Below are 19,123 nucleotides of genomic sequence, written 5' to 3'. Positions count from 1 at the left end.
TTGGTGTCCTTCACCTATTTCCCTCCCTCCCTTCCCCCCCCCCCCCCCCAACTATTGCTACAACCATACCTAGTAGATCAGTTGCAATTAAAAGACCATCCTTACTTGTACAGTGTGAAATGACCTAGTTCAGGACAAGGCCAAATTATATGAGTATCCACATTACAAAATACCATCTTAATTGACCATCTTGTTAGCAGTCTCAGAAGAAGCGTCTCTCTGAAAGGGGCATTCTTTCAAGTCTGAATGGAGGTATATGGGCAGGGAAGCATTTTGATGCTTACACTTTGACAGTAGCATGTACAATGGGGAGATGAACAGGATTCCATTCTTTTCCTAAAAGCAAGTCGGGTCTTGTGAAAACAGAGCTTAAAGTTGAGAGAGCTTCTTTAGTAGTGGTCCACACTGCTGGTAAGCTGTTTGTGAGGCACCTGCCACAGAACATACTGTTGTGATAACACATGGTTATTGATGTCAGGTATCATTCAAAAAAGGATTATGCCAACGAAGATGCCCAAAAGCTCCAGGTAATAGCATGTATGGGAAGCAAATTAACCTAGAGCCCTAAATATAATGCAGTTGCCACAATACTGGTTTAAATTTTGGCATTGTTGCAAATATCTCACTAATTTGTTAACTTTTTTTTAATCGTCTAGGAACCACACGGGTGGCTCGTGGATCTGGTAAACAGAGTAAGTAAACCCAACAGTAAGTGGGAGCCAAAGTACCAATTCTGGCATCCATTCCTTGATTCTTTATGCTCCTTTGCCTGTAGGATGGGCAGCAAGTTTTAAAATTTTAACCCTGCTCTACCTGTCAGATAAAGTGCTTTCCTGGTTGAGTTGCCTCCCTACCTACCTGTGGCCTCATGGCTTGTTCCGCTTAGCTGAGGGCATTGAGAGGGCATCTCTGAGGCTGCAATGCCATTCAAAAAGCTGCTGCTGGAGAATAAGGGAATGGGTGGGGGGGCGCTGCCTGTATCTCAGACCATCGTCCTGGGTGCATCTTTCAGTCCTCTTTCTCTTGCCCACCTCTTGCTTCAGGCATGAGACTCCAAAGCTTACTATTAAACTCAGGATTTGAACATAATTTTATAATGAGAACTCCAGTAAACAGGAGTATTCGGTTAAATGTCCTGGTAAGAGATCCTTGTTCGCATATACTTTGCCTGCCATCTTGAATTCTTATTGCACTGATCACTGGAAAACAAAGCTTTTTATACTTCAAGTAAAAACTTGGAATACTTGCTTTATTGAACTTTGGAAGGATGGTGTATGCTAATTTACTGCCATTCTACTGTTTTTTAGTTTGCAGAGCTGGGTGGATTTTCAGCAATTCAGTCTAAACTGAACTCCGAAGATATTGAACTTGGGGTAAGTTAATCTTTTGCTATTTTCCTTTTTAAGTTAGTGTTCTATGTATCAAATTGCTACTATCCTGTTCAATAAAACCCACTAGAACTGAGGCAGTACTCCAAAAAGCATGGCAGAAAATAGTTATGCTGTTGAAACGTGTTTTGAGGATCTGAGGAGGTATGAAACTTTCCCAGAGAGGATTTATCACTATTGAGGTATAACTAGGTTGCAGTTTTATGTCCTGTGTGTTCTCAAGATGTTCCTTTATTTACCTCACAAGTAGCTACATTTTAATTGCAAGTGAAATTATTCTGTATGTAAATTTTAAGATCTCTAAAGTGTCCATCCTTCTAAATAACCCAAATGTTTAAATTACAGCATAAAAATTAGACCTGATTAATGAATTACCATATAAACCTTGTGGTATCTTAGCTTCATACAACTGAACTGTTTTTGTACTGAATGTAAGTTAGGAAATTAAAATATATACCAGCTTTAAAATTTAAATTGCCATGCCTAAGAACCAAGAACTAAGGGTGATTAGGAGGAGAGAGCTCATTTTAAAGCAGTTTGGAGGGAATGTTGTTTCCTTTGTCAGTGTGCTAATTTTGCCCCTTAAGGAGAGCAAAGTAGTTCATAATCAAATATGACGGGAGGAAAAGGGAGCTGGCTATGTATTGCTATGGATTTTTTTTCTTTTCTAAAATGACTAGTAACCTGTTGCTTAAGAAACTTTAGTATTCACTTAATTTACAGTCTCTTGGTGATAGCAACCCATTTCTTGCTGCAGACAGATTGCCTTGTTTGAGGACGAAATAGATCTTGATGTGTCAATGGTTGAAATTCTTATGCCAGTAACTGTTTCTCTAAAATCTGTGGATTAAAAAACTTGCCCCCAAAATCCTTGTATGGCTGATCTGTATGAGGAAGATTCTTCCTTGAGTTCTGTGCAGAAAACTACTTTCTATTGCAGGTAGGAGGATTTGTCACAGAACTCCATAAAGAACATAAGTTCAGAACCTAAGGAAGACAAGGTTCTTTGGGTGAATTTGATATCTTTTATTAGACCAACCCAAATGGTTGGAGAATAGTTATTAAGCAAGCTTTCGGGTTCAAAAACCCTTCGTCAGGCTAAGGACGCTGCAGCAGTTGCTGCGTGCTCTTCCTGGATGGAATGAAAAGTAAACAAGCCTAAGAATTTTTGCCTTGTGGCTTTCCACAGAACTTTTACTTCTTGTTCTCGGTGCTGTAAAGCAAGCTCTCAAAGCATGTATTGGCTGTTGCCATGAGCTCGCAGGCCGACTAACAGATCCATGTGATAATGAAAACCACCATCATTGCATTTTTGGTCAGCAAGGAAGAGATGCAATGCCGTCCTAAAACATAGTGGTTTAAGTTTGGACTGGATGCTGTTGTCATGAGTAGTTAAAGAATCCTTCTCCCATTGATGTAAGCAAGAGAGTAAAATTGGGCATACAGGATAGACAGACACTAGTAAGCCTGCACCTATGTTTTAAAGAATGTTATTACAGCAAAAGCTGTGTTAACCAGCACTTTATTAGCCGGAAAACTCCATTAACCGGCATCCGAGGGACGCAGCAAAAGTGAAACTGGAAGTACCACTTCCAGGTTTTGCCACCACTGCCAGCAGAGTTCTTGCCACTTCTTCGGCCCAGGGCAAAGCAGCCTGCGCAGGGCCCCCCTCCCTGCCCGGCACACTGACGCCAGGGAGTGCACCAGACGGTGCACATTTGATTAACCGGAATATTTGATTAACTGGCATGCCCCATTCCCGGGGGATGCCGGATAACAGAGCTTTTACTGTATTCCTCCGAAAGAGTCTTTTTTTTATCTGTCTCTAAGTGTCTCCTATCTTTCTTCCAGGCAGTCTCTGCATTAGTTCAGCCACTCGGAGTGTGTGCAGAGTATCTCAACTCCTCTGTAGTGCAGGTAAAATGCTGCTGTTGTGAGTTCTTCTCAGAAACTCTCGGCAATATTGTTCTCTTGGGTTCTGTATTGATTTTTTTTTTTTTTTATGTTTTAAGTGGATTTCTAAAGTATGGTATCCGAAAGGCATCACAGCCGGTACCTGTTAAGTTTGGCGTAGGAATCTGAAAAGTCATGCGGAAGGCTGAATTTAGTTTTTCTGAGATGTATCAAATGGCTGACTGCTTGGTTTTGTCTTTTTCTTTTTTTTAAACACTGAGACATGTCTGGCATTAAGATGCAAAATGTTAGTTGGCTGAATGCCACGTGTTGTCTTAAAAGCAATCTCTAGATTCACTTTCTGCATCTATTATAAGTAGTGCCTTTCAGAAGATATTGCTAACAACCAACCAATTCAGATGTCAGTTATTGAAAGTGAAGAAAGTTTTGAGTTTATCCATGAACAAAGCTGTATGAGAGAGAAGCAGGTGGAGAAACACCTGGGACATAGAGATTGGATATATCATTTCATAAGCAAGACACAGTATAAATGCTACTTCTTAATTCAAGCTAGACATGGTAAGAATGAGCTTTTCAATGCAGGTTGAAAACATCAAGTTGATTAAACCAATGTAAACCAAAGATGAGAAGATAATCTGACCCAGTGGGTACCTTTTGCTTTGGACTCCTAGTTCTTTGCAACTGATATCTCCAGTTGATGTATTTGAGCTGGAGGTGGACAAATTTTGCTGGAGAGAGAACTCTTTATCAGTGCTAACCTCATACACACTTTTGGTCCCATTTATGGCTGATATATTTGTAACTCTTCATTCATAGAGAAAGCAAGTAGGAAGAAATAGATGGGAAGGTGGCTTTGTTGCACATGTGATAACTGGTGTATGTTGAAAAGCCTAGATCTGTCAGATACTGTCCTGACCCAAGGCAGGACATCATTCAGAACCGACCATTTTATCTTGGACTCTTTAGCTTCATTCTCCGCTCATACTCACTGGATGGTTTATGTGATATTTGTTTTGTTTTATGTATTCAAAGTAATTAATTGTGAACTTTAGTCATTAAGTCTTTTCAGAAAGAAACTTCTGTATTTAGTTTCACTGTAACCAGATCTTCCAAGTAACTTAACTGGCTCTACGAAATACAAAATGATTCTTATTTTTCTCAAATTCTTTAGCCCATGCTGGATCCAGTCATTCATAAAATGATTAAATATGTACAAAATGTGGAAGAAAAGGACCTGAAAGACAAGGTAACTTTCTGCTCATCAAGTATGCAATGTGAACTTGTTTGTATATGTTGGAAATGCTGAACAGTAGTCACTTTGAATTAATTTCTCTTGACCAGTATATCCTGACCTGAATTTAGACTGGGAATATATGTAATAAAATCCTATGTAATGTGTTGTGTGCACTTACCAAGGCCTACGTAATCTTCAGAAAATCTCCCTTCCTAAAATCTTTTCCCGTGATAGTTGTAAAACACACTATTATAAACGCAGTCTTACAAAGTACTAAATGCCTTCTGTCCTAACTTGGCTTTGAGATATTTGATACCCAACAGCATTGGACTCAGTTTAGTTGATTTGCTTTGTATTGGTTGCATCAAATATGCTGTTGAATTTATTTTCAGAGACAATATCACATTCGTTATTTACAACACATGGTTGATTTTAATTTTTATGACTTGTGATGTTTCCCTACGTTTTACTAAATGTGTCATCTGATGAGATCAACGTGTCTCTTTCTTTTTTTTAGTTAGACTATGTGCGCTAGACACATGCTTTAGCCCATTGAATTTTCAGCGGAAATGACCTCTTTACCGCTGATTCCAGTAGTGAAAGTAACACTCTTGTAGCTCTTCTCAGAAAGACGCTACTACAGATTAGAGAGAAAGCAGCCTGCCCCAAATCATGGGTGGTACCCTTTGTTTCATCATCTTCAAAGTCTGAAACATGCTTAAAGTAAAACATTGAAGAAGCCATACAGGCATTAATGATAATTTGTCTTCAACAGAGGCTAGTTAGTATCCCTGAGCTCTTGTCTGGCATCAAGCTCCTATGCATGCGCTTCCAGCCTGACCTGGTAACTGTAGTAGATGACCTACGACTGGACATCCTGTTGCGCATGTTGAAGTCTCCTCACTTCAGTGCAAAAATGAATTCCCTCAAAGAAGTAAGTTTGAATATGTCAGTATTTGGGCCACTCATGCTGTACCCAAGCAACGCCCAAAAGGCAGAGGGGCTCAGTGTTTCTAAACATTGTTGCCTTTGGAAAATCTCAACTCCTAGTAGCTGGCAGAGCAAGTCAATCTAACAAAAAAAAACCACAGAAAGAAAGAGAAGCTTTTGCAAGCTTAGTGGGTTCAAGGACTAGTTTCCTAGCTGGAAATAGTTCAGGTACTTTCACCCTTCTCTTACAACTAGTTTCAGCTACATTCATAAACAACAGTCTTTGCTCTTCTTTGGATGTTACAGTGAGAGATCGTTCTGCCAACTCTGTGCATTGCTTAGGATATTTCAAACAAATATCTTATTTGAAATATGGAGCTCCATGAAAGCATGACATACTCTAAATTGAATCTTACCAGACTGTCACACCATTTGGGTGCGTTTGGACTACCATTGTGCCTGGGAGCCCATCATGGGCAAATACCCTCTTCGTGCTAGGCACCATACAAGTGGAACTAGGAGGCATCTTTACCCCGCAGAATGCATACAACGAAATGAAAGGTTGATTCCTTCAGTTCTCAGGAAAACATGCTTCTCCCAGAAACTTCTCTTTAGAAAGCTTGCTACATTAAGAGCATGTCTACACATGCAGTTAATGCGAAGCAGTAAAACTCCGGAGTTTAATGCTTTGGAGTTTCTTGCTCCCAGGCGCACCGTCTGAACATACGCCCAGAGTTTATTGCAGTTTGTATGTATGCCCAGGATTGCATACATTTTGCCCAGGATGACATACATTTTGCTGAGGCAGAGCAGCCCAGGGCTGCTCCCCCTCGGCTCAACATGCTGTGGAGGGGCTGGCTGGGGCTGCACTGGAGCACCCTCATGCAGCGGGCAGTTCCTGCACTGAAGAATCCTTGTGCCCTGGCCAGCCACGGCAGCGTACTATACATGCACTGTTGCTGAGTAAATTAGTTTACTCCAGCCTAATAGGGGCACATGTGTAGACACCTATTCATTTACTGCACAAATTAATCTATTGCATAGTAAATGTCTCGTGTAGCTGCACCTTAAATGTGTTTTAGGGCTTCTCTCAAATTTGGTTCTTGTTTCTAAGGGGAACTGATACATTTGTAATCAAACAAAGTTTACTAATGTATTTACTTTAATTTTGGGTCCTTGGTCATGAGCATGTTGTTTTCCTAGTAAACTAATTTAATTTCACATGTTTAGGGGATTTTTAAAGTTTTTTGGTCACTCGTTACTAGAAGAAACTGAGATGTGAGAATTCTGTCTCTAGTGAAAATGCAGAACTAACTTGAGTGGTGTAGGAAGGCACGTACTTTGAGAGAACTTTCTAGCACACCTACTTTTACAGGACAGGAGTTCTCTGTATGCAGTGACAGTAGGAATGGGAGTAGGAAGCTGGGGAATTTAGAGGTAGACAAACATCAAAGCTGTTTCTTTTTTGCTCCTGGCCTTTGACAGCAGACTGGTTTTTGTTTTGTTTTGTTTTTTGTCTGTTTTTAATTATAGTGCATGTGATACCCCACTGAACTTTTTGAATGGATTTTACTATGTGTGAGAATTAGACATAGATGCAAGTTTCACATTCTGTGATTTATAGGTAACCAAATTAATAGAAGACAGCACTGTATCCAAATCGGTGAAGAATGCAATAGATACTGACCGATTATTAAACTGGCTAGTAGAAAATTCTGTTTTATCAATTGCGCTAGAAGGTAAGCACACTTGCAGTTTGTACCTTGCCTTGTATTAATGGGACAATCAGTTGGAATCCTATTCCATTTTCTGAATAGGAAACTCTTTTGCAAAGAATCTGCTAGCCTACTACCATTTATTTTGATGCTAAGAAGGTTTCTGAGAATATCACTAGTAAACCCCCTTCTTCTTTTCATGTATGTAGCTGCCTGCCACTGCTTTCTCAGTTTCACTTCCAGCTTAGCATCTGGTATTGCTAGTTAATACCCACTGGCAGAGAGAGATGACAGTTTTGCCTCCAGGCAGTTTCATTTCTCTGATAAAGTACTGTCAGATGAACAGAAAATAATCCATCATTGCTCTTCAGTTCTATTCTCTGACTTTTCTTTCTTCGTAATCTTAGGAATAGCCTGTAATAAATAGCAGATACAGAATTTTCCGATGGAAATAAGATTTAGTTGACACTTCCTTGAAATAAAAAGCCTCTTGTGGCTGACTTAAGAAAAGACTCGTGTTCTGTGATAACTTTATAAAAATGCAATTAATTCGTCTCCTTTTATTCTTTTAGGTAATATAGACCAAGCGCAATACTGTGACCGCATAAAGGGAATTATTGAACTGCTAGGCAGTAAATTATCTTTAGATGAGCTCACTAAGATTTGGAGAATACAGGTACGTTTATGGGTGCTTTTTATTTTTTATATATCATTTAAAAAATTAGCCAGTGTCTTAAGGTGACTGTTTAGAATTTTAGTGTGAAAATACAAAGTCAGGCTACTTCTAAGATTTTTATAGCTGTCCATTTATGTGCTGGACCATCATATTACTTGGTTAATTTCCTCACAGAATCATGGTATGAATTATTAATTTAAATACAAATGCAATTTCATTTTCAGCCATGGCCATTAACATTTTGCCCACATGATAATGCTGAAACACCTTTAGAAAGAGAGCTTCTTCACTTGTACTCTGTTAAGCACTAATCACATGCAGGGAAATGCTGCAGACATCTTATCGCCAGTTCTTACAATCTTAAGGTAGCTTTACCGCTAGGGAGATTGTGCATGAAACTGCCAAGTGATTTCATATATACTTACAGTAAAACAAAATTGACTATAGAGAGAGAAAAATATTAAGGGAAAACGGTAACCATAACGCATCTAGCTTTAAACTTGGCCCATGTCTGTGTAGGTTGCAGGCTATTTTATGTATTGGGGATGTAGGAGGAAACATCTTATTCCTGAAGGATTCCTTTACTTGATAATACTGAAATGCAGTGTCTACCCTCCAGCTCCAGAGTTTTGTCATCCTGTTCTCCCTGAGGCCCCAGGCAGACATTACACTCACAACAGGATTAACCAGTTAATTACGTCTTAAAGTATAAACTGGCCATGTGTTCATTGGATTAATGGCTCAGTAAAACAGGAAACCAGCTATTAAGTTATTACATAGAAAACCTGTTGTGAAGTTATTGCATCTACATGAGCAATTAAGGCAAAGAAATAAACTCAAGCACAGTTTGGGCTGGAGTCAACTGCTTCTGGGAACAGCATCTGCAGATGCATCTGGGACCACAGCAGTTTGAGCTGGGGCAGAGCAAACCCAGGGTGACAGCAGGCTTAGGGGGGTCAGCCCTGGGCTCCTAGGTAGTGGTGTCAGGTGGTGGAGGGGCTGACTGGGACACAAGAGTGCTAAAGTGTGGAGCTGTATGGCTGGCAGCCCCCCGCACTCTAGCACCCTCATGCCCCGGTCAACCCCTGTTCCCGTCTACACGTGTGTTTTGACAGAGTAAATAACTGCATTGTAGGATAGTACTGTCCCCAACAGTTAACTTACTCTAGCAGCGTTAATATAATGCACCGTAATGCCAGTGCATGTGCAGACAGTGATGCTTTACTGCGGGGCTAATTGGTCAACTCCGCAGTAAAGTGCACATGTAGATGCACCCCTAGTGGCTATTTACCATCACACTTTAAATTGAATGTATGGTAAGCTGCAGCCCCAGAACAAAGTCCCAATCAGCTGATCGTTGGCCTAATCAGGACAGCGCCAGGATGCAAGCCCTGGGGTAGTCCTAATCAACTGATCAGGACCATTCTGGGGCTTAGGTCCAGGGGTAGTACCAGTTTTGCTAACAAACAGCTGATCAACTGGCTCTAGGGACCACATGGGAGCTCAAACTGGCCCCATTGGTCCCCAAGGGCAGTCAACGTTCAGTTGACCGGCAACATGGCACAATTGGGATCTGATCCCTAATCTTGCAGTTGTGCCTCCTGCCATGCACATGTGGCACAGCTGGAGGCACAATTGTTGGGATTGCAGATCAGGCCACATCGCATCTTCAAATGAACATTTGGGCGGGGGGGGGGGGGGCTGATGGGCAGTACCATTATATGTTTCAGGTTACTTTAATCTGCCTGACCTGTTTTCAATACAAAACAAAAATATCACCCCTCCATGGCTGCTCTCCCCCCAGTATGTACCCAAATGTGTCAGCAGAGTGGGGGATGGTAGAGGTTTTCATGTAATATCCATTTAATGCTTTTTCAAAGGCACATACTATTGTAACTGCCACCCGTGGGCCAACAGATTTAGCTTGGTGCTTATTTTGTACAAGTTTTATTCTTGCTTCCTAATTAACATCTGTATCTTCAAGGATCTGTTCCTTTTTTCTATCCTAGTATTTCTCAGCTGGTAGCGTGTGAACCTTGTGGGAAGGGAGAGATTATGAGACTTTGAAAATATGCTCAGAATCTAAAGCAAAGAGAACTTTATTCTTCAACCCCTTTATCACCATCCAGAGTCAAGTATTCAGTTTATATCTTGAAACATGAGTGTTCATTATTGTAGCCTAATTGATAAATGTTTTACTCTTAAGAGTAAATGGGAAGGGCTTGCAAAAACACTTAGAATAAAAAGCTATCAACCTGAAAAGGAGGCTGTTCTAATGACCATGCTTTATAATGTTATTTTTTCTGAATCCAACTCATCGTTGGCCTTTAAAGAAAAGGTGCTCATATTCTATTAATGTTCTCTCAACTTATTCTTGCATGTGCATTACTGACTGATCAGTCATTCTGTCATATTAAGAAATTCAGCTTAAGAGCACTCATATTAATCACTCCTTAGAAAAGATGATTCAAATGCTTAATGCAAAATGCACTTTGAAAGCTTGTCTCTTTTTAGTTGGAACAGTTTGAACTGAAATGTAACGTGCCAGTGCGAGAAGGTTTGTTTGGTTTCGGTGGTGGTGGTGTTTTAGTTGGTACAAACAATTCGGTCCCCTATATTGTGTTTAGTTTTTAATTATTTGGAGTTTTTGGATGCCTTGAGAGAGCTACATCAATCCCCATGATGTGTGAATATGATGGCTTTTTAGAACTGCCATTAACATGTCCTCAGCTGTCATACTTTGTCTTAACCCTGGCCTGTGGGGTAGTGGTGTCCACCTGAACACTGAGAGCAGTGTTAGATCTTGTCCTGAATGGAATCTTTTTATATTGACAATGAGAATGGGATGCTCCCAAAGGAAAACTTTATACATGGGTTAGAGGTGCGTACCGATACATCAGTCCCATATCGGATCGATATGGATGTAAGGAAAATTGACGGTATCGGAAATCAGCTTTTTTTGCCTGATGTGGCTGATAATGTGTCAATAAATGTCCCATGCATGTGCACAGCCACACCACGCACACGCCCCAAGCACATCCCAGCCCCCTCTGCGAAGAGCCCGGCACAGACCTGGCCCCAGCCTGCAGCTGCAGCAGCCCAGCCCTCCCTGCATGGAGATTTGGGGACACACGCCCCCATTCCCTCCCGGGGTGTATGCATCAGCAGGAGCTGCCGCTGCCACCCCACCACCACCCTCGCAAGCGTCCCCTGAACAAACTGCTCGTGGCTCCATCCTGGCAGGGCAGCACGGGGGCCTTGATCTGCCCCCCCCCCCCCCCCCCCCGAGACTTACCACCCTGATGCTGGTCTCCATGCTGCCCAGCTGCATATCAGAATCAGATCAGTGTCAGCTGATATGGCTCCTTAAAAATCGGCCATCAGTATAGGCTCAAAAAATCTCTATCTGTGCCTCCCTAATGTAGATAAAAATCAAAGGAATTCAATTTTTGATTAGGCTTTGGTTTGGTAATAGGAATGCATAAGGAGAAAAGTCCACCTTTATACCTGGGGGCTTCACACTCAACATATTCTGTTCCCTATCCATTGCCCTTCTGTGTCCCAAACAGAACTATTTTGTTTCCTGATGCCTTCTTTTAAAAAGATTTTGATGTGTTCAGATTTCAGAATGACTGTTAATTTCTGAATGGAGAGCTTGGCAGTTTACTGTTAAGATATTGAAATAACTGCTGACTACAAAGTAGATGAACAAGAGGTTGGAAATTATCAGTTTACTAAACAGTTCAAAAATCTTGTTCATTCATTTCCTAACATATGGTATAGAAAGCTTATGTAACTTCCCGTGCAGGTGCGCTGCAGTGTCTGTAAGGTGCATCTCTCCCAAGCCACCTGCAATAAAGGTTACATATATGGCATTTGTATAAAGTTTCCTAGTTCCTTAATGACCTAGTTGCTGCTGACACAGCACCTTATCTCTGGCTAGGATGTAGCATTGAAGCATTTTAAGGATGCTGCAATGAGTGATGCAGCTTTTTTTTATTATATTTTTTTTTCTTTCCTTCCTGCCCCACCCAACCGTCTCCCCAGTCCCTAGAGCAGCGGTTCCCCAACTGTGGGTTGCAACCCCAAATGGGGTCACAACATCAGCAGATGGGGTGATGATAAACAAGGATCTGGGTTGGGAGCAAGGGGCCATGCTGAGCAAAAGGGGTCATGCTGAGGAAAAGTTTGGGAACTGCTGCCCTAGAGGCAGGAGCTAGAAGAGTAACAGTTCAGTCCACTCATGGACCCAGTCTAAGGCCTGCATAGGGGGCACTCCACTAGTTCTCTTCACTGTGGTTTTAATGAGAGACTTAAATGTGGGCTTTCCCTCCTTCCAGCTTCAGGTCAAATAATCTGTATATTGTCAGATGCTATGGTATGGGTCTTTTAATTCATAAAACCTTTACATATGAAGATTTTTGTTTTATGACTCTTGCTAACTTTTCCTGCTTGGTTTCAGTTGGGTAGGGCATTGTGTTTGGATATTTTTCGCATTATCCAATTTGCCATTTCATTCTTTTGGGATTAAATTGATCACTAGAATACAGAGGCAATTTGAAGTTCAGCTGCAGGCTTTACTGGGTACCACAGTTGTCTTGGTAGTGCTGTCAGGGTTGCATCTGTAGTCTAGTCTGAATCTTGCTTCTCCTAGTTTTATTTCTGATTTTTAGGGAAGGAGCATTACTCGGTGGTTAGAACATAGTATATGGCCTGTTAGGAGTTTTGGGTTTTACCAGCTCTGCCACTGTCTGATCTACCCGTATGTTCTGCTTTGATTTCCCAAGGGTGACTATAAAGGCACTGTAATATCCCTAAGACGAATGATGCAAGGCCAGAATTTCACATTGCAAATCCTTCTCAGACTCTATAAATTGTCAGCCTCAAACCCACTGCTTACTTCTGAGTTCTCTCCCAATGAGATGGTCTGTCACGCAAGCATACAGTCAGACCGCCAGTTACACTGATTCACATATGCACGTTTTATATAACGTGACCATGTGTCAACTTACGTAATACCCTGCTTCATGTTTACACTGTTTGCGGTAGAGCGGTTGTTAGATTGGAGTCTGCTTACACGGTGTTAGCATCACTTGTCATCTCCTCCAAGATTGTCCATCGTTTTTGGATACGTTAACCCCTGAATATTTGTGAAAATGGCGTCAAAGAAAGCCTTCTATGTTGTGCCCAACAGAGCACATTAGTCTATCACCCTGGCCCAGAAAATCGAAATCCTTGATAAATTAAGAGAAGACAATAGTGCTGCGTCAATTGCTCGCCAATGCAGTTTAAGTGAATCGAATGTGCGTACCATTAGAAAAAGTGAGCAAAAAAGTAGAGACTGTGTGAAAATGACAATCCCTATGAGTTCAAGAGTGTCGTTGGTGACTAGAATTCCTTATTTAGATAAGGTTGAGAAACTCCTTAATCTTTGGATCAATGAAATGACCAATACAAAAGGAACAACTGTTGACAGTGTGGCAATTAGGGCTAAAGCTTTGTCTCTGTATGAGCACATAGCCAGGAATAAAGGTTTTAATAAGGCTATTAATTCCATTATTTTGTGTTTAAATATCCTTTTATTATGAAATAATGTTATCAAATCTTGGTCCCAGATCCCTATCCCCCCCTGGTTTCCAGTGACTTAATGCCTCAAGTTACACGGTTTCAGCTTATACAGTGTTTTTCAGGAACGTATCCTGCATAATTCGGGGTCTGACTCTATTCCTTTTGATGGCAGGAAGTGTTATTTGGCTCACATTAGTCCAAGCGTGGGCTAAGATGTTTTCAGAAGTTGCCCTGGGTCTGTACCTTTCTAAATGGAGAACACATGGAAGCAGGCTCATTGGTGGGATGCACTAAGAGGCACATGCATGACTTGCCACAGACCTTTTATGAGCATAGCACTGGGAGGGACTTCTGCCTGCTGTCTTAGCAGCTACATCACAAGGTCCTATAATTCATGACTTATTTGTAATGTGTTTGACCTTTTTTTGGAGGGTGAATAAGGTTGTCAGAGCTCCCAGGAAACTATATTAAGAATGGGGCCAAAGAATGGCTTCCAAGTATAGGGAACTGCAGAGAGAAGGGATTTACATATCATGAGACAGCCAGATGATTTGATAGTCAAGTAACTACTCTGACTTTCAGCAGCAGGCATAGTGTTAGTTGTAGTTTTTCTCGTGACTCTTGACTTCCCCAAATCAGGATGAGGAGGTGCAGTATAGGGTCAGCAGACTTGCATTTATGGAGTTGGCATCCCAAACTAAGTTTTATATTAACAGTATTTTTGTCCTAGGAGCAGAAGCCCCTAGATCACTTGAGTTCAAACTTTATTTTCCTTCCCCCAGCTTAAGAAAACTTCATGTGCTCATTTTGTAATGCTATTATCCCATGTAATGTGATGCAGAATTCCAGCACGAAAGCTCTGGATACTGCCACTTCTGCAGTGAGTGGAAGAGCTGGAGCTGAACACCCCTTCCACACACACCCACACCTACCTACATGGGAAGAGCCGTGACTGGTCTATGCTGTCACCACATTGAATTAGGCTTTCCCAGGACTGCTAATGTTCTTGTTCCTGTTCAAAGCCTCTTCAGATTCCCAAGCTCTGGCAGGACAGGTGTGTGTAGGTTGACAACAGAAGTGAGGGGCCAGGGCAAATCCAGAGAGGGTGCAATGGCACCCTTTCAGATCATGCCGTGAGAGCAGCAACTGGGGACCTCTAAGTTCCCAAATTGGGTAAGAACTCCCTTTTCCTCCATGCACCGTAGAACTTCTGCATCTCCCCCCTTCCCGTGCCTGCTGCTGCTGCTGTCCTTGCTGTCTCTGGCTTCCCCAGGGGCTGGGAGAGCTCCAGCGCCACTCCTTATTCTTGCTGGACTGTGTGGGGAGCTGAGCTCAGTCCAGGATAGCAGCATCAAACAGGTCCCTCCTCCCTGCTGAATTTCTAACACCCCACAGGTGTTCCTGCCAGCTTGGGAACTGGCTTGGGTAGGGGGAACCTGCCAGTTTCTTATCTGATTCAGGGACTTAAAAAGTTGCTAGCTGCCGCTCCCATGTCATGGTCTGCCCACTCCAGCAGGTGGAGGAGAAGCTGGGAGTGGGTTGCAGCCACCCCTGCCATGCTTGTCACTGCTTCTACATGCCCCCCCCCCCCCTTTACAAAATTGTGCATCTGCCCATGATGAGCAGTGATATTTTTAAGGAAGCTGCTACTTTTCTGTTGTTGGTGAGTGTTCAAAAGCTCTGTAAGAATTAAAAAAATCAATAGTATTGTGAGGAATCCCAGTGATTTCAGGTGAGTGTTTTGTAAGTGCATGGATCAGGGGCTTAATGCTTATAACTAGGGATCCAGGTTTTCAGTTTGCCACAGAAAATGCAGTAAAACCCAGATTTTCTCCTTTTGAAGGAAAAAAGTGTGGGAAATGGTTTGTTTCCCCTGCAGGCGGACAGAGTTCCAGCCTGCAAGGGACTGGGGGAAGCGAGAGGAGGACAGGCAAGCAGAGGGTGCCGTATGCATGTGCACACGTGCACATACACATGGCTGCCAGGCAGCCTGGAGAGCAGCTCCCCACAGGTAAATCTGGTTGGGGGATTGAGGCCTCCATAGCAAGGGGGGAGGGAATTAGCTAGGGCTGGGGCTGCTGCCCAGCCAGGCGGTACATCTGACTTGGGACCTATAGTTGGAATGCGCGACCGCAGGGCCTGGGCGGGGAGCAGGACGGGGCCATAGGTAGCTCGTCCAGGGGGGCAGATAAGGGGCTGGCTCCCCACCCCTGCACATGCTCCTGGGGAGAGTGTAGGGGGCACATCCCTCCCCCCCCCGATTTTGTGCACAGGGTGGGTGTGGGCTCGGGGCTCCCCACCCTGCCACCCTCCCCTTTGGGGCCTCCACAGCCCAGCATGGCAAGGCCAAGTGGAGCAAGGCAGGGAAGCTCAGTGCCACCACTGGGAACTCCGCGCTGCCCTGGTGAAGTGCCCCCTGCCTCCCAGGCAGCAGTGTGGAGTTGTGCCCCTTGCTGCTGCCGGGTGGGCAGTGGGTGCCTTGCTATGGCAGTGTGGGGCTCCCAGCAGCGGCAGCAAGCTTCCCCACTCAGTTCTGCCCTGCCGCAAAAATATTTTTGGGCTGTGGAGGCCTTGGGGAGAGGGCAGCAGGGCAGGGAGCCCTGAGCCTGCAGCAGGCAGTCCTCACTTAATGCCCCTTTCCCCCCCCATATCGGCTCTGCTCCAGCTGTGCTGCCCATGGGGGAAGGGGCAGCTGGGTTTCGCTCCACTGCAACAGCTGCTGCCTCCTGTGGGCAGCTGCTGGGGGGCAGGGGGCTGAGGACCTGGGTCCTTGACCCTGTAGCCCTGGCAGCTGGGTACCCCCTCTAGCAGGGCTGGGGAGGCAGCAAGCTGTTTGGGGAGTGAGGGGGGGCTGTGGGTCAGGAGTGAGGGGCAGTGGCATGGCACTGGCATATCAGGACAGCTTGGCACCGCAAAGTTGGGGGGGGGGGGGGCGGGGAGGAGGGGGGTTGCCTGGACCCACATCCTGGTGAGCAAAGAGGGCAGGGGTAACTCATTTTTCTGTGATTTAAAAAAACCCAAAATCAAATGCCAACATTTATAGGTATTTATAATTTATTTTATTACAACGGTTGAGGCACTAGTAGGCTTCCAAGTTACTTTAAAATTGTAAATATATCAATAAAATACTGTGATCAACTGATACTTGTATATATAATGGCATTTCATTTTAATCACAGAAAAATGCAAACTTTGGGGATTTGAATTGGAGAATTTGCCATTTTTATCAGAGAATCTGTGATTTTTAAACAGAGAAAACCAGTATCCCTGCTTATAACTGGAAGTAGATGGGATCATTTTTGTGCACAGCCTTTGTGAATGGCTTCAGAAAATTATTATTATGGATCAGAAAATAGATTGGGGAGAGGGTTATTGAGCCAGTTACAGAGCTTCAGTAACTTCCTGTTTGAATGCCCATGTTTTCATGCTTCGGGGATATATTTAGTAGTCGTATTGGTTTGAGAAAAAGAAATGGAGAACTTCAGGACTCTTGTTTTCAGAGATGATACCTTTTATTAAACCAACTAAGACATTTTAAAAAAATATAGCTTCTGACTTCTGGAGTCAGAAGCGGACTGGCCAAGTTCTCTGATGACACCAAACTTTGGGGAAAAGCATCCATACCGGAAGACAGGCGGGTGATCCAGGTTGACCTGGACAGGCTCAGCAAGTGGGCGGACGAGAATCTGATGGTGTTCAACGCCGATAAATGCAAGGTTCTCCACCTTGGGAAGAAAAACCCTCAGCATCCTTATAGGCTCAGCAGTGCTATGTTGGCTAGCACTATGCAAGAAAGAGACTTGGGGGTCATCATTGACCACAAGATGAACGTGAGCCTGCAATGCGATGCTGCGGCTAGTAAAGCGACCAAAACACTGGCTTGCATCCATAGATGCTTCTCAAGCAAATCCTGGGACGTCGTTCTCCCCTTGTACTCGGCCTTAGTGAGGCCGCACCTGGAGTACTGCGTCCAGTTTTGGGCTCCACAATTCAAAAAGGATGTGGAGAAGCTTGAGAAAGTCCAGAGAAGAGCCACGCGCATGATCAGAGGTCAGGGAAGCAGACCCTACGATGACAGGCTGAGAGCCCTGGGACTCTTCAGCCTAGAAAAGCGCAGGCTCAGGGGTGATCTGATGGCCACCTATAAGTTTATCAGGGGTGACCACCAGTATCTGGGGTAACGTTTGTTCACCAGAGCGCCCCAAGGGATGATGACTAGGTTGAATGGTCACAAACTACTACAAGACAGTTTCAGGGTGGACATAAGGAAGAATTTCTTTACTGTCTGAGCCCCCAAGGTCTGGAACAGCCTGCCATCGGAGGTGGTTCAAGCGCCTACGTTGAACACCTTCAAGAGCAAACTGGATGCTCATCTTGCTGGGATCCTATGAACCCAGCTGACTTCCTGCCCTTTGGGCAGGGGGCTGGACTCTGATCTTCCGAGGTCACTTCCAGCCCTAATGTCTATGAAATCTATATCTTTTTCTGCAAGCTTTCTGGCACACACCTTTCTTTCCTCAGGCTCAGAGAAAATTAAAGATGGTATAAAATCTGCATAGGTAGGATTAAACTTCATTTTTGCACAGAGGAAGTGGAAGTCTGTCCTTCTGGGTCCATGAGAGTATCTTTGAGTTGCTCATTGATGTGCAGATCAGGCAGGAGTCCCTGCCTGGTGGTGTCAGGTGGCAGAAAGGTAGGGAGGTATAGAAATCTTTCTTGTTGTCCATAGTTGGTCTCCCCTTAAAAAATAAGGTTAAACAGGTTAATAAAGTTAAACAGGGAATACAAAATATTTTGTGAAGCAGTCGTTTAATATAAAGTCACTCCCTGCCTATAGCATTTACACCAGTGGTTCTCAATCTTTTTGGACTCGAGGCACTCCTCACTGAACTCAAGATGCTCTTCCATATCTTCTGTGAATTGAATGGCACCCAGTTTCTAAAGCTATATCCTTGTAGAGGGGCCAGGCACTGGGTGTGGGGAAATCACCCAGCACAGACAAGCCTAAGGCTACACTTATCTCCTTGCACCTCAGGTCACCCTTCAAAGGATCTAGTGCCACCCCAGAACATTTGCAGATAACATAGTGCTTTTCACCAAATAGCCATTTGTGGCTGGTCACTGTTATGGCTGTTTTTCGGTCTTGTCAGACTGAAAAACTTGCCCCCTGTTACTGTACAAAGGTTTTTCTCAATATTTGCCTGGTAATTAAATGAGGAATCATTCATTCATCTGTCTTTCCTTAGATATTGGAAAGTATTTACACTGAAGTTTGTATAGTAGAAGTCCCGTCTTAAAATTTTATTCGTTTGATTATTGCAAAAAGTAGCTTTTGTCTCCTTTTCTCCCTCCTCTCAGTCAGGACAATCATCCACTGTGATTGAAAACATTCATACTATTATTGCTGCAGCTGCTGTGAAGTTCAGCTCTGATCAACTTAATCATCTGTTTGTTCTTATTCAGAATGTAAGTTTTCATCTGAATTTAAATTTCTTATTAAAACAGGTATTTCGATATGTTTGAGTCTCCCGTCTACAAATACCATTTTTGAATAGCAGTTTATATCAAAACATTGAATCTGACCTTAAGAAAAGATGAAAATATGTTCTTAAAATTGCTGTCCATTCCTATTATATTGTCAATTAACTTGCTTAAGTCTCAAATAATTAAAACCTCTCTCTGTCCGTGCTAAAAGTAC

The 19,123-nt window shown here is 43.1% G+C and overlaps 1 protein-coding gene across 1 annotated transcript in view; it reads left to right on the top strand.

The window, feature by feature from the left end:
- USP24 (ubiquitin specific peptidase 24) overlaps positions 1–19,123 on the top strand; it is a 92,842-nt gene that overhangs the window by 22,248 nt on the left and 51,471 nt on the right. Inside the window, exons 6-13 of the mRNA XM_014598679.3 lie at positions 657–692; positions 1,308–1,373; positions 3,240–3,305; positions 4,474–4,548; positions 5,312–5,470; positions 7,091–7,205; positions 7,754–7,857; positions 18,784–18,891. Of these exons, the coding sequence (XP_014454165.1) occupies positions 657–692; positions 1,308–1,373; positions 3,240–3,305; positions 4,474–4,548; positions 5,312–5,470; positions 7,091–7,205; positions 7,754–7,857; positions 18,784–18,891 (729 nt within the window). The remainder of the gene's footprint in view (positions 1–656; positions 693–1,307; positions 1,374–3,239; positions 3,306–4,473; positions 4,549–5,311; positions 5,471–7,090; positions 7,206–7,753; positions 7,858–18,783; positions 18,892–19,123) is intronic.

The sequence above is a fragment of the Alligator mississippiensis genome, chromosome 5, assembly GCF_030867095.1.
Source record: "Alligator mississippiensis isolate rAllMis1 chromosome 5, rAllMis1, whole genome shotgun sequence".
NCBI lineage: Eukaryota > Metazoa > Chordata > Crocodylia > Alligatoridae > Alligator > Alligator mississippiensis.
Note: the sequence above shows the minus strand (reverse complement) of the source record. Positions and strands in the feature narration are given on the sequence as shown.